Below are 16,014 nucleotides of genomic sequence, written 5' to 3'. Positions count from 1 at the left end.
GGCCTGATTGTACTGCTCAGTGCAGTGATTTTGAGCAATTCACAGCCTCTCTGAGAATGAGGATCGTCACACTCAATCATGAGGGTATTGTGACTCGCGTGGCCCAATGTGTCTGGATGCTCTCTTACCTGCGCAGTGCAATGAAGGCATTAGCAGTGGCTATTCGCTACAGGTTCAGATGAAAGGGACTGGAAGCTCCGCAGATGTCTGCCTTCCGTGGTTGGTCCCAGTCCTCAGAGGGCTATTAGTTGGGGATAGTTAGCGTGGGAGGTAGAGAAATGGGTCCAGGAGGTGGAGTGTCTGGTCCAAACTTTTGATCAGGAGATTCGCCCTTTGATGTAGCAGAATGGAGTTTCCTTCGAGGGCAGTGCTGAGGCCAGCGGGCCAGTTTGCCTCCCCCCCCCCCCCCCCCCCCCGCATTCTCTGGCAGGTACAGTACAAACTTACGTGGCTGAGTTTCAGCCCTGGGCCATTCTCCCCCTGGGGCCTGTCCCATTATAGCTCATGGTCAGTCTTAGTGCTAATCTCCTTAGGTCACGAGATGAAACATGTACCATCAGATCAGAGCATTAATGGATCAAGCATTTGTCGGACACCTACAATTTATGGAGCATAATATTGCACTGGGGTTTAAGAGTTAAAGGACACAGAGCCAGCCTTCAAGAAACTCAAGTCCAGGAGGACAGGAAGGCATGTAAACAATCAGGGCAATGAGACAAGGGCAGGTGGAGGTGTGACTACAGTAAGGTTTGTCCTAGATCTCTGTCAAACCTAGCCACCACTTCTGTAAACAAAACTGTGCAGGAATCCAGCGATACTCATTTATTTATGTAGTATCTGTGACTGCTTGTGCAATTCAACAGCAGAGGTGAATGGCTGTGACAGGGACCATTTGGCCTGCAAAGCCTAAAATATAGACCATCGGCTTTTTTATAGAAAAAGTTTGCCAATCCCTGATCTATATAATGGGTCAGTAGGTGAGAGTTCTGAGTAGAAAATAGACATGGGCCTTATTCTCAGGAGCTTTTTGGATTCGTGGGTGTGCAACTAGTACTCAGAATTCAGTGAAAGAAAAACTGAGAGCTGGCTGGGGAGAATTTTGGAAACATGTGTGAGGCATTTTGCCTGGGAAGTGAGATGTCAGAAAACCGAACAGGTGGGCATGAGCATGAGATGCTGGGAGGAAGCTGTGCACCCATAGCTGCTCTCACAGGTGCACAGCAGACCTGAGAGGCAAGGATAGGAGGCCATTATAGCAGAGGATTGCATGGGTTCAATGTAAAACATCAGAGAAGCAGAAAACACCCCTCCCCAGCCTTGAGTGCATGCATGAAGGGATGTGAGGGAACGAAGACCATGTACCGAAGCTCACCCAGTTAGCAAAGAGCAAACCAGGTATAAGTTTTGACTCTCTTTCCCAGTTGTGCCCTGAGTCCTGAGACATCAACCTCATGACTCAGCTCTTTGGGGAAAAGGCTGCAAAATTCAAGCTCTTTCCCAACAGCCTGCCCCCCTCCCCTGAATTTTCTGCAGCCCCTGACTCCCAGTCTTATTTCTTAACCTCTCGTAGGGTTCCTCGGCCTGTGAGCTGCTCAAGGGCAGGCTCTCTGTCTGGCTCCTCTGTGAGGCCCTCCTTGTTCTCCTGGGGGGATATGACAGTGCTGAGCATTGAGGCCTCTCTCCCCATCTTCCTGAGCACACAGCTGGGAGGTCTGAGCTTCTATGAGTGTCGCTTGGCTGGGGAGGGGGCAGGGCAATGTGCTGCTGTACAGTGACAGCTGGTGGCAAAGGGACTGAGAGGCCCCTTGAGAAGGCTAGGAGGCTGTCATGGAGCCCCGACTGGCTTTGCAGATCCTCATGCAATTTGTCACACATGCTCTGGCCACATGCAGGATCATTCCTCGGAAACACTTTACCACCCCTGAGCGAGGAGCTTCTTTAAATGCCGAATGTCTTCCAAACAGCCCCATCAGCTCAGGGAGGATTCAGTCGGGATGCCATGCATCTTCGTGATTGACAGAAACACCTCATTTGTCTTGATGTGTTGACGGAAAGCCTAGAAGAGCAGCCAGAGATGACGCTGCAGCTCAGCCCGTCCCTAAGCTGCAAGCCCTGCTCCTCCCGGCCGCCCTCATGCTCTGAGCAGGCTCTCCTTGGCTTCCCTCAGCATGCTGGACAGGCCCAGCCCCAATCCCTCCAGCGAGGCAGGGACGGGTCAGGGATGTGGATTAAGAGGTGAATGGAGCAGACACATGATGGACAGTATTTACCCAACAGGGTCCCAGACTTTTTTGTCATATGTACAGCAATCCAAAAGTTGTCCAGAGTCAGCGGCCTCGCTGGTCCCATGACAGAGCCAGAGAACCACACAGATCAAAATTCAAGAGCCTGGAGACACCAGGTGTCAAGAAAGAGAAGGAAAGTGCTTTGACACTTTCAGGCAAAAATGACATTCTGACCCTGGCAGAACTCACCCTCACTCTCTTACTTTATCCCCTTTATTTGGTCTTATTTTCAGCAGTCTCTTATATTAGCCTCGCTGTCCAGCCTAGGTTACCAAATACAGGAAAAGAAGCCTCCCAGTGCAAACAGTACCCTGTCACTGAAGGAAATGACAGAGATGTTCATTTACCTGCCATGTGCATGCCCTAATGCAGTGTCCCCAACCCCCGGGCCACGGACCGGTACCGGTCCATGGGCCGTTCAGAACCGGTCTGCAGAGAAAGAATAAATAACATATTATTTCCGTTTATTTATATTTAAGTCTGAACAATGTTTTATTTTTAAAAAATGACCAGATTCCCTGTTACATCCATCTAAGACTCACTCTTGACACTTGTCTCGGTCATGTGATACATTTATCCGTCCCACCCTAAAGGCCGGTCCGTGAAATATTTTCTGACATTAAACCGATCCATGGCCCAAAAAAGGTTGGGGACCACTGCCCTAATGGACAGTGTCTCCCATGCCTCTTCACACCCACACCTCACAGTGGCCCCACAATGGTTGTCATTTCCTCCATTCTATGGGCCAGGGCTCAGAGTGGTTATGTCACCACCAAGTTCACACAGACAGATTTGTAAGGTGTTGAAGATAATCATGGATGCCATCCATGCACAACCTCTGCCTTTTCTGGTTCTGGAACCTGTCCCTTTTCATTATACCATGTCTCCTCCCAGGTCTGTGGGCACATTCCTTTCCTGGGAAAAAGATGTTTAGGTAGCTGGTCCAGAGCCCTGCAGAGCTGGCCTTCTTTGTGGGAAGAAATAGAGGTCTAGGTAGCATGATTAAAAAAAAAAAGATATAATTCGACACCATAAAATCCACCCTCCCATAGTGTGCAATCCAGGAATTTTACTATTGTCGCAAAGTTGTGCAATGCTCACCTACGTGGCACGATTGAGCTCCTGGACCTTCACCCTCTCTCCCATCAGCCTCCTTGTGGGCCTGATGTCTGTGTGAGTCACTGTGGGATAAAGCATTCAATGCCTCTGTCACAGTTCAGCTGGTGGGATGAGATCTTCATCGGCTTTTAATGCCCCCAAAGGGTTGCTTTGTCATAGACTGACTAGCTAGTCATTGGATGTCCCCCAGTGAGAGAAACTGAGGTTAGAATATGAGCTTCTTGAGGCCATCCCAGGACCTTCCCTAGCTGGACAGGATGTGGGTTCAATGACAGGTAAGCCAGGATGAGGAAATGCCCAGGGCACAAATCCTTCAGAGCAAGACAGAGGCAGGTGGAGGGTCCTGTGGGGAGCTCTCAGAAACAGCTGGGTACCAGGAGAGGGAGGACCACAAACCTATTTTAGCTCATTGGTTAAAGCTGGCCTGACATCCTAGGACTAGTTCCTGGACTGCTGCTCTTAAATACAGGATTAATAAAAAAAGCTTAGAAGATTGTATATCTCTAGCTTTCTCTGGTCTCAGAAGCATTCGTGAAGCTTCCTAAGCATGTCCTCTGTGCAAAGCCTATGAGAGAATCAAGCTGGGGTAGCCTGGGCTTCCCAGCCAGGGCCAGTGGACGCTCTCCTGTGGACCAGGCCTCAGGAGAGCTGGAGTCTCCCGCTGCCCACTGCTAGGTTCTGAAGTTCCTCCCTTGGCTCCATTCACCCCAATGAACCATTTGAAGTACTTACTCTACTTTAAACACAGTGCCGGGGCCTAGGGGCTTGATCAACAAGACAGGGACCAATCTTTAAGAAATCAATATTTTATTTGATCCCTTAAAAAATGTAAATACCCCTGGGACGAGTTCTGCTTTGGCTCACTAGTCATTTACAACCTGTGCACATCAGGTTTTGCTTCCGGGCCGTGGAGAGGACACACAGAGCTGCCACCCTCTCTCTCAGGCTGCTTTCCTGCAGGTCGGCATCCCGGGTTAAGATTGGAGCCCCAGCCGGCCCATATGGTACCTTTGTGCCATATGGTGCAAATTAGAAATAGGTCTTTCTTTCTCAAGATGTCTTACTTTTATTTTTGGAAAATCATCCTAATAGGATGATTTTGTTAGTTCAAGACACTTTGCTGCCATCTGCTAGACAGCTGACATTGTAAACCTGACAAACTCTAAGATACCTTCTTTACGGTTGGTGTCCCCTTCATGTTGCATCTCTGCGCAGTGCATGACCCGCGCTCCTGTGCACGGCCGCCTTGCTTAGGGAAAGTGCCGGAGTTCAGCGGCTACCCTTGCTGGCTGGTCCCTGCTGCATTTCTCATCCAGCAGAGCAGTGCCCTCACCCTGAGTCGGACCTTCGATCCTCTCAAGTTTTAGAATAGGAGACCAGGGATGGGTGCCCTGGGGGCTGAAGAAATACAGTTCTATGGAGATGGTGAAAGTCTCTGACTCTCTGTGTGCCCTGGCTCACTCCTGGATTTTCCCAGGAGGTTGGGAGCTTTGCAGCCCATCCCATTATATCTGTAGTAGAATGACCAAAAGGTTCTTCAGGCTGAAGGGCTAAGAGAACTCTGCAGAAAGGTAAGCAGAAAGCAGGGGCTGAGGGAGGTGCAGGTGTGACATTCCTAGAGTACCATGGATGGGAAGTGGAGAGCTGGCACCCGGACCGGGGTCTCTGTGTCTCATCAGTGTGTCCCTTGTCTCTCCCATGACCCTAGGGGGCTGAGCCACACTAGAATAGAGTGGGCGCAGATGAGCAGGAAAGATGGCAGGTTCTCTTTCTCCAGAGAACTCCCAGAATGGTGGAGTGTCCTGTTGGCTTGGGATATGAGGAGCTCTATGCACAGAAGGCACTCTGAAAATACCTTCATTCATCGGCCTCTCTGAGGGAGATTTTTCAGCACGTTTGGCTTTTTACTTTCCCCTCCTATTGTTCCTAATGCCAAAGTAGGCTGAACTTCAAAGCAAGATTTTGGTATTTGCTTCCTTCATCCGTTAAAACATACACGTTTAGTGAGAACTGTGGGATTCCTGGGCAGATGGGAGACCCCTGCTTTTCCTCGAAGGAACGTGGCATGACAGTGGCCCCAATAGCAGAAGGTTTTTCTCTAAGACCAGTGAACCTTGCTTCTGTTCCCCAAGAATGAGTTTTACTTTATCCTCCTGATTACTCGTGATTATGATTACGGTGGCAGGTGTGTGTGTGGGGGGTCCTTGGGTTACGACAGTCTTGACATACAACGTTTCAGGTTTATGACGCTCACGCGCATAAAAACTTAAAAAAATTGAGACGAGAATATTTTGGCTTATGCCACTAGCCTCGTACTTTTTTTACACTCATTTTTTGGTCATTTTTTCTGTTACTACAGTACAGTGTACAGTACAAGTACAGTATATTTATGTCCTTTGTCCGTGGCTTAGTTGTGTTTTTATGTTCTGGATTACAATTTCACAACTGAGTTAGGATAGGCAAGTGACTTAGGCGAGGGTATGTTTCAACTGACACCAAACTTCGAGTTTGTCACGGTCATAGGAACAGAACTGTGTCGTATAGTTCTGAGGTCCTGAGGTCCCCGGGAATGATTATGAAGTTTTCAGCTGAAAGGGAGCAGCTGTCTCAGGGAGGCCACTAAAGTCTTGGAGAAGCCACTCCCTGTGTCAAGGCTAAATCAGAAAAATCATCGTCACACCAGGGGACGCATGCCTTATTGTGCTTCTAAACTCATTATCCATCCTTGCCCTCCGAACCCTGAGTGACCTCTAGCATGCGTTCTGGTCTCCGTAGGAGTTGCACAGACATCATGCGTTTGATTCAGGGACACTTTGCACTAGGCACTGCATCAGTATTGAGAGCCTCAAGTTAAAGACAGGGAAGCCTCAGATATAATCTTGACCCATAGGAGCTCGGAGAGAAAGGTTTTCTCTTTGTCCTGTTGTTTGAGGTGATGTTGACTGCCTTTTTGTTGAAAACCTCCCAGGGACTTAGCACTGTGGTGATGCCAGGAGGAGCCCACTGAGCTGCCGTGCTGAGTCTCTGTCCCCTTGGGGATAAGGGAGTCAGACTTGGAGAGATGCCTATAGTTAAACCTGGTGCTGCATGTCACAGATGAGTGACAAGTGAGGAGACTGGTAATGCACTGTAGAAGTCTGGAAGGGCTTTTTAGAGATGGGACTTGAGCTAGAGCTTGGATGGAGGACAGGTTTGGAGGTGAGCCTTGGAGAATGCTGCCTGGCCCTGCCGGAAGGGACCTGAGGCTCCAGCTTGGCCATGGCCAGCACGTTCTCTGTGTGGTCTCACCTCTAGGCTTCTCCGTCCCCTGCTTGTTGCTCATCTCTTACTACCCATTGTCTTACTTGCCACCTGTCATCCACTCCACCCCAAGTCCTCATCTCCTCAGTCTCTTTCCAGCTGCCTGTCCCCACACTGTCTATGTTTCTGATTATTCCCCCCAGTTAGAGTTACTTGCATTCTTCTGCATTGAATCTCATTTTGTTATTTCCTGTCCCATATTTTCTAAACTCCCCAGGTCCCTTCTCATTTATTTCCCCATTCTCTCTGGTGCTGTTTGCAGCACCGCCCAGTTTGTTATCATCTGCAGATTTAATTAGCATGGTTGATGATCCCTTTCCTTCCAGACTAGAGACTATGAGAGGGATGGGCGGTCTCAGGCGGGGCCAGCTCTGCAGTGGTGTTTGTGACAGGGTCACGGCTGTGGAAAAGCCTGTTTTGGCTGCGTAGAGGGGACATGTTCCAAACCAGGCTCTCGCCTCATACAGGGGAAAAAATGCCCCAGGAGCCAGAATTTTCTGGGAAAAAAGGGAGGATGCTGGAAACTGGATTGCACAAACTCCCTCCATTCAGATTCCTCTGGCTGGAGACACCACCCTTAAAATCCAATCATTAGCATTGAGCACCTATTATGGGCTGGGCCTTGTGCTAGACATCTTTCCTATACTATTGCTGATCTTTTTTTTTTGTTTTGTTTTGTTTTTTGGTTTTTTTTTTGTTTTTTAACAGAGACAGAGAGAAAGTCAGCGAGAGGGGTAGATAGGGACAGACAGACAGGAACGGAGAGAGATGAGAAGCATCAATCATCTGTTTTTTCATTGCGACACCTTAGTTGTTCATTGATTGCTTTCTCATATGTGCCTTGACCATGGGCCTTCAGCAGACTGAGTAACCAGCGACCTTGGGTCTAAGCTGCTGAGCTTTGCTCACACCAGATGAGCCCGCGCTCAAACTGGCGAGCTCAGGGTCTCGAACCTGGGTCCTTCCGCATCCCAGTCCGATGCTCTATCCATTGCGCCACCGCCTGGCCAGGCACTATTGCTGATCTTTACAGTCTGTGAAGTTACTGCTGCTTCTGGATTATTATGTTTTATTTCTCCAAAAAAGAAACTGAGTCTCAGAAAGACAACGTAATGTATCCATGGTTACACAGGGAGCAAATGGCAGAGCTAGGATTTGAAGCTGGGTCTCTGAGCTCTTCCTTAATGTACCTTGCTTCTCAGAGACCCCACTTACTCCATCCCCTAGCCCCCAGACCACTCTAGGCTAATGGGCTATTTGCATAACACTCTTGGCAGATGGGCTCATTTTGGATGTTTTTGGATACCCACCAAAGAATCAATGCCTCTTTTTTTTTTTTTTTTTAATCATCATAGTGATGGGTCTTTTCCTGAGTGTCTTTGATCAGCTCATCAATATCAGATTCAAGATCTAGATTTTAGCTAATTTAATAACCTTTACTCATAAACTAATTTCTTTAAGCTCTACCTTATTATCTCTCAAGTCTGGGTCTGGTGGGGTGGGGATAAGGGACTGGTGTGGTCATTGCTAACACTGACTGCTGTGTCAAGTCAGACAGATCTGTAGAAAACACAGTGGTTTTGACTTTAGCTCCCTGAGCCGTAGGGCAGTGATGCTTGATGGCACACTATATATTCCAGGAAGGATCATTTTTCCTTGTGTGTGATTTTTCAGTACATTCATTGAAGTGTGTTTGGCATCACTCCCTTCATCCACTAAATGGTTGTGGTGCTCCCTAGTCACTGTGACAGTCTAAAGCTCCCATCTGTTTCCAGAGGGAATGGTACAACTCTTGTGGTTTGTATAAAGGTGACACAGAGACCATCTCAGGGACATAGAGGGGGCTGAGCAGGTAGCACGCTGGCCCTCCAAAGCTCAATTAGTATAGCGCCTTGAAATATTTGGTTCGAAGAAAGGGTTTTTTAGCTGAAGTTCTTTATAACTAGTGGTGTAGAAGACTTTCCAGCTTCCTTGTTCATGTTCATAGTGGACTCTGCCTCCTGATTTAATATCTCTGCTATGATGGATTAGTGGCCCCTAGAAGGAAAAACCAGAGCCCTGCCTTTAAGAAATCTGCCTCCTCTGACCTGGAAAAGGTCACAATGGCACATGGGAGACTTGCGACTTTATTCTGTCGACCACAGCCAAGATCAACCCCAGAGCAGATGGACAGTCACTGCTCCTCTATTGCATTTCTTGGTCTCTCTTGAGAATGGGAAGAAGCTTCCAATTTGAGTGTCACTGAGAAAGTGGAGAAGGCATTCTCTCAGGGTTCCCTGACACAGGGATCCTTGTCATTCTTTATCCTGTTAAAGATATTATGAATCCGGGTGGACATACATCACTGACCCATCAAGATCCTTATTGTGAAGTTCGTGAGCAATAGCAACACGGGAGGCGGTTTGGCGATAGCAACACGGGAGGCGGTTTGGCGATAGCAACACGGGAGGCGGTTTGGCGACAGCAACACGGGAGGCGGTTTGGCGACAGCAACACGGGAGGCGGTTTGGCGACAGCAACACGGGAGGCGGTTTGGCGACAGCAACACGGGAGGCGGTTTGGCGACAGCAACACCGGAGGCGGTTTGGCGACAGCAACACGGGAGGCGGTTTGGCGATAGCAACACGGGAGGCGGTTTGGCGATAGCAACACGGGAGGCGGTTTGGCTGGCACAGCTGCGTCTCAGCCCTTGGGCTTCTGAGGCTTCCACTCTGCTTCCGGCAGGCTGGTCTTCATAGGCCATGCTTTCCTTCTTGCACCTTTTCCCATCTTATTCCTTCTTTTCTGTGCCACCCACAATCCTTTTTGCATATTTAAATCCATCACACCATGTTCAAAGTTCAACTCAAGTTCCCTTTCCTCCAAGGCATCGTTGCTGGCTTGTCTAGCCCCAGAGTCAGCTCTTCCACTGGTTTCTTATATCAGTGAGAACTCTTGGTTGCACTGCAGAAAACTCAACTAAAAATGGCTTGAACAACAAAGGGAATTTATAAGCTCATGTAATCAGAGAGCCCATAAGTAGGTCTGGTGAAGTTTGATTCAGCAGCTCAAAGACGTCCCCAAGGATTCCCTATTTCTCTGTCTTTTTACTCAACCTTTTTCAGGGTCTACTCCATTTTGTTTACTCAGTGGTCCCTTGGCTGACCCAGGCCTTCTGTTTTTGAAGTAAATTGACTGCCACTATTTTCCCTAGAGTTCTGGCAGAAAAAGAAAGCTGCATTCTCAAAAACCCTGGCCAACATTTCCTCACGTCTTATTGGTTCTGATTGCATTACAAACACATTCCAGACCAATTGTTGGGACCAGGGGGATGGATTTGCTGATTGGCTCAAGCTAATTGGGCCTATGCTGGAGCTAGTGGTGTGGATAATTCTACTGTAAACATATGGCTGAGATTCAAGAGTAGTATTTCTTTCAGCAAAATCTGGCAATTATTGATGAGTGAAAGAGAAGACAACAAACAAATGAGCATTCATTAGTTGTCCTGTCCTTTGGACATTAGTCAACTCAGTCATTATGTTATTCATCTGTCTCGTATGTTAGATATTATTTATCTGGTTTCCAAAGAAGTTGAAAACTGCATGATGGTAAGATGGCTTATATTTCTTCTATATGCCCTTAATGCTAAGCATATTGTTGACACACAGTTGTTCCTCAATAAATACTTGTTGAATTGAAATATGTTGGGAGGAGTGAGTCACAGGAAATAGTGGAAATATTTCTTAGGGGAGAGGTGAGTCACTGCTAAGAGAAAGCAAGGGTTCATCAGTGTGTGTTTGTGGGGGATGGGGAGTTAATTTCTGATAGCATGAAGGTTTTGTAGAAGTGTCCTGAGGAAGAAAGAAAAATATCAAGATAAAAAAAGTCACATAAGTTTTGAGTTAAGAGGGTTATTACAGATATGGGTACTTTGAGAGGTAATATGATGAGCTTTTAAATGCCTGGAAATGCTTCTCTGAGTGGGACATTTATCATCTGGGCCAAAGGAACAAAGGTCAGGAAGGAGATCCTGCACATTCCTGCCCAAAGGTCTGATGGCTGTTGAGTTCAGTGGTGCTCGTTGCTCATCCGCAGGTGACTCTGTGATTTATTGTTCAATCTGGGACATCTTCGACAATGCTAAAATGCTAAACTGGATAGGTTGATGATGCCAAGGAAATATACTGGGACTGTCCCAGCCTAACCAAGACCTACTGATGATCTTTGGTGTAAGTATCTATCAAGCACCGAACCAGGGACCTTTTGCCCACCACTCTGCATCTGCCTCCCATTCCCCTGGACGTTGAAGTGCTTGCACTGTCCTGTGGGGTGAGTAGGAAGCATGCACGCTGATGAGAGTTAGCATTCTGCAGCATCTGATTCCACTTGCGGGTGTCAACTGTCCAAAATAGTTTTGCTTTGACAACTAGGAACGAGCAGCCTTTTCTTCTGGTTTATCTATGACTTTTCCCCCTCTGTTAGGGGCTGGGCCTGTGTGCCTGAAGCCTGGCTGTCAACTCCATAGCCTTCATTAGTTTTGGAAGAGGCCTTGTCCATTCTGCCAACATCTTCAGAGTTCATGGGGTTTCATCTTTTTTTTTGGTAAAAATTTGGCCTCCGGCTCCTGAATTCTGTTCAGCCTGTTACGTTTTGCATTGTATATTCCGAAAAGAAACATTCTCTGTTATCTTTAACCTCACTTGGTGTTGTTCAGGTACATGCTGAGAGCTATGGCTCAGCCGTGCTTTCTCAGAGGTGGGATCCAAGAAGCATAATAAGATCCCTATAGAACTCAAGAGTATGTGTTCTTTAGTCCAAGGAAGAGGGGCATGCTCTTCACTTTGATTGCCGAGGCAGAGACTTGGAAGTGGCTGCCTGTAAGATTGCTCTTTTAAAAAATCCATATATAGATGGGATCAGAGAAGGGAAAGAGATTGGTGAAATTATATACACATAACAGTGTTATAGAGAGCAGAAAGCAAATCCTGGAGAGAACGGGGAGGGCGTTGGGGGAAGGGGGGTAAGGGGGATGTTGAGGGGAACATGGGGGAGGAGGGATGCATTCGGGGGGACACTAGAATCTATGTAAACACAGTAAATTAAAATCAATAAAAAAGGACTATTTATTTTGAAGAGGAGAGAGAGAAAGAGAGAGAGAGAGAGAGAGAGAGAGAGAGAGAGAGACAGGAGGAACAGGAGGCACCAACTCCTATATGTGCCTTTACCAGGCAAGCCCAGAGTTTTAAACCGGCGACCTCAGCATTCCAGGTCAAAGCTTTATCCACTGCGCCACCACAGGTCAAGTATGAACTATGCATTGTAATTTTCGGTGTACAAATATTTCACTTACTTTGTTAAATTTACTTGTATTTTTTCTATTTGATGCTATTGTAAATGAAATTGTTTTTTAAATTTCATTTTCAGATAGTTTATTGCTACTGTATAAAAATATAATTAATGTTTGCATACAGGTCTTATATCTTGCTTTCTTGTACTTTTTTACGAGCTTTTAAGAGTTTTCTTGTGGATTCCTGAGGATTTTCTGTATATAAGATCATGTCATGTGCAAATAGAGATAATTTTACTTCTTCCTTTTTCAAAATAAAATAAAATAAAATAAAATCCATATATATAATATATTCATATATATATGTATACTTTATTTTTTTCAAAATACTTCCATGTATATAATTTTATTTGATTCTAAGACAAGGAATCATTAATAAATACTTTTGAATTTTTATTAATTAAAAACAAAAATATAAAACATTGTTAAAGAATGTTTTGAACTGCACATATATAAATATGTTGAGTTTTGACATATGTATACACCTGTGAAGCTATCATCATAGTCAAGAGCATGAATGTATCTTCTACCCCCAAAAGATGACACGTGTCCCCGTGTAAGTTCCATCCTTCTCTCCTACAGGTATTATTATTCATTGAGATTATTTTAACATAGTCTTGAGTTTCAAGAGCTTTGATGACTTATCAAAAATGGTTTAGCTGGTCAGAGAAAGGGCTGGGGCTGAAGACCGAGTACAAGTACTCAGGCCCTAGTAAGTACCCAGGGCTTTCCCATGGCCTATCCAACATGGTGAAGATCCCCCCCTCCCCGCCCGTTTCTTCTGTGGGATTTTTGAAGTAGAATGAAGTCAGGAGAACACTTAATCCCGCTCTATTGCTAGCTCTCCATAGGGTGCTCCTTCCGGGATGCTGTGCTGTCCTGTGGAGGCCACTGTGGCTCAGGGATTAGGTGGGGTGCAGGTCCTCTCAGCCCTTGGTGTGTAAGAAAGTCTGGCTCTTAAGTGTTCCTGTGTTCCCCTCACTCATTCATCTTCCCCTGAGCACTGAGCAGAGGTTTTCTGGGTGGCTCCCGTCTGGAGTGCAGTAGTGATATAATGTACAGAGTAGATACTGTGGTAGCAGGTCAAGAGGTCATCTCTTCTGGGCACCTGCCCAGTTTGGTAGCTGTCCCAACAGATCTTCCCAGCCAAGAATAGCCTTTTCTATAAGAGGGTCTTACTGCTGGTACTTTGGGGTCTCTGGGACAGGGTTGAATGGGCAGGTGGTCCTGCCCTTCACCTTGGCTGATGATTGGCCCATCCTCACACATTGGCCTGATGAGAAGATGGTTGGAGAGGGCCTCCCAGGAAAGCAAGTTTTCATCTTTCCTCTTTCTGTCTTTCCTGTGCTGAATTCCAAGGTAGTGGGTCTCTGGGAGGTCTAGGCAGAGCCTGCTCCCTGGTCATGGGTTGGAAGTTCCTGATAGCTGAAGAGAAGTGAAGACTTTGGTCCGAATGATGGCACAGGTAGAGCATGGTGTTCCCCAAATGCTGCAGTTGTGAGGACCATTTAATTTCCTGCTCTCATTTCAAAAGTCTCAGAGCTACACCCCTCACTCCCCCTTAGTCCGTGATAATGGCTGCCCTGGCCACAATCTCAGCACCACCTGGTGTAACTCCTCCAGCTGTGTGAGCATTAACCACAATGATGTGAGAACATGGGAGTCCCTGGGGGACCATATGCCATTGGTCCACGCTGATCCAAGATGACCTGGGTTGCTGAGATCTTAAGAGGATCCTGCCCTGTGCTGCCCTCTCCATTGTCTACATGCTCACCTTCCCACCCTTCCTCTGGCAGCTCCTCTCCTGGGCCATGATGTGCTGCAGCTGATGTTCTGGGCTCAAAGCAGGGCCTGGGACCAGAGTACACTCAGGCATCTGGAGTCAGCGTTGAGGTGGCTTGGCAGGACTGTGTGGGAAGGAGGCTGTGGAGTATCGGTTTCCAGTATTTGGCTGGGCCTGCCTCCCATTCATTCTTGTTTCTCTAGAGGGAGGACATGGTCTTGTGAAGCCACATGCAATCTTTGGATAACAACAGCAGGACATAAACAATATGGATACTCTCACCAGGAGGAGCGTGTGTCTCTGGTCCCTGCAGAGGACTAGAGCAGCGGCTGAAGTCCTGAACAGAGGTGGCTGGGGATGAAATTCCTCACTCTCACTGCCCTTCCTCCATCCCTCCTCTACCTAATCTCCTGTGAAAGGAGGGCTTCAGGCAGCCCTTGGATGGGTTAGGAGCCCTCAGGGACTTGCGATGACATTCCCTCAAGGCACTATAGGATGGACCCTGGAGTCAGAAGATCTGGATTCCTTTTCTCACTGTGAGCTGAGTGTGCCTGCCCTCGCAACTCGGCTTCGGGGCTCCAGGTCTTCATCTGTTACTTGAGAAAGACATGTGGGTGTCCTTGATTTCTTCACCTCCAGAGTCCTTTGGCCAAATCAATTCCCTTTTTTTGAGATTCATTGCCCATCAGCGGGCTCTGCTTTGAGCTGAGCTGTCAGCGTGGAGATATTGAATACCATCATAGAAGTCTGATTCTTTGCAAGTAAAGACACCCAAGACTTTTAGAGTTGACGTCTCTTATTTTTCAGAGTATCCTTGATTCTTCTCCTTAATATATACTATAATACATTTATAAGGCAGAGATGTTTCAGGTAGACTCAGTTCCAGTTTAGTTCAGGGTGGGGCTTTTTTTTTTTTGGCACCAGAATGAGTTTGTGCTGATAGACGAGGCCTCTAGGAAAGGGGGCTTTGCTAATGCTGTGAGGATCAGGGGCTCCAGAGGAGAGTGGAGAGGCTCTCCAGCAAGGTCTTTGTAAGACTCCTGAGCAGGTGGTAACTTGACTAACTTTCGTTTCGGAACGAGAAAGGATTCAGCAAGGACACTGAAGGATAACTGACCTAGTCTCTTAAAATGAACTAGGTATGGTAGCCAATTTTTAGACAGTGGTCACAGGATCCAAACAGAAACTGCTAGGTGTACATATGCACTGAAGTTGCAATACATACTTACTGAGCATTTACTATATGCCAGGTACCGTGGTGGCTGCTGAGGACAAAGCATCCAACAAAACATGTTTGTTTGTTTTTTTTTTCCCTTATGGAGCTTAAGGTCTAGCCAGGGATATAATGTCAAACACCTACCTACACTAATTGCAATAGTGGTTGGTGCTATGAAGGAGGAAGACGGGAGCTATGCAGGCAAGAGGGAAACAAAGGCATTCAGGAAAGGCCTCCCAGAAGATGCCATGTTTCAACTGAGACCCAGTTAGGATTGGCTGGGTCCGGGCCTGGGGGGAACTTTGCCGTGAAAGAAATAGAGTTTGAGGAGGTTCTGAAGGAGGAGGCTGGCTAGATGAGGAGGCGCCAAGGTGGGAAGCTGGTTGGAGCAGTTGGAAACTGAAATGTAGAAAAGAAAGGCTCTTAGCATTAAGTAACTTTTAGCAGAACTTACTTTCTCTAAAACAAAGAGACTTTTAGCAGAACTTACTTTTTCTAAAAGACTCCCTGCCCCTGGCCTTGAGGCTGGTTTCCCTGGGGCTGGTTCTGCAAGGTTGCAGGTGTTCCCAGAATGTTTCTCGCTGAATGAATCCTATAGATAAACATTGTAAATGGGCTTTGTTTCGCTGCGTTGTTTTACTGCTAGGCTTCCTCTCCTCCCCATGCCCCAATCGGTGTGTAATTCTGTCTTTAAAAGCTAACTTCAAACTGTGTTGGGGGCCACATGATTTGAATGACTTAGGTCTCTGGGTCACCTGCTTTAAAATAAAGGCTCCTTAATTTGGCTACTTAAATTGTGTGGCAAAACATCTGTTTCTCACTGTTCCAATACAACAGAAACCAGTGAGAAGGGCTGTGTGGCTGGAGTCCAGGGGGGAGGAGAGGGCTGGTGTCTTAGAGAGTGTGCATGCCACTGGGCCTGCTGTTGAGGCAACTTTAGAGAGGATGAGAGGGAGGGAGAGAGCAGGAGGCTGGCTGCTTAGGC

At 47.0% G+C, this 16,014-nt stretch overlaps 1 protein-coding gene across 4 annotated transcripts in view; it reads left to right on the top strand.

Annotated features, from left to right (window-relative positions):
* The window catches only part of ANO2 (anoctamin 2), a 345,301-nt gene that overhangs the window by 63,761 nt on the left and 265,526 nt on the right, over positions 1-16,014 (top strand). The window contains exon 1 of one of the 4 annotated variants that reach the window (XM_066357534.1): positions 14,416-14,427. The exons of the other annotated variants lie outside the window; for them this stretch is intronic. Coding sequence (XP_066213631.1) covers positions 14,422-14,427 — 6 coding nt within the window. The 5' untranslated portion in view covers positions 14,416-14,421. Of the gene's footprint in view, positions 1-14,415; positions 14,428-16,014 lie in introns of those variants that run through there. 4 annotated transcript variants of the gene reach the window in all.

Source organism: Saccopteryx leptura, chromosome 1 (assembly GCF_036850995.1).
Source record: "Saccopteryx leptura isolate mSacLep1 chromosome 1, mSacLep1_pri_phased_curated, whole genome shotgun sequence".
Classification (NCBI taxonomy): Eukaryota; Metazoa; Chordata; class Mammalia; order Chiroptera; family Emballonuridae; genus Saccopteryx; species Saccopteryx leptura.
Note: the sequence above shows the minus strand (reverse complement) of the source record. Positions and strands in the feature narration are given on the sequence as shown.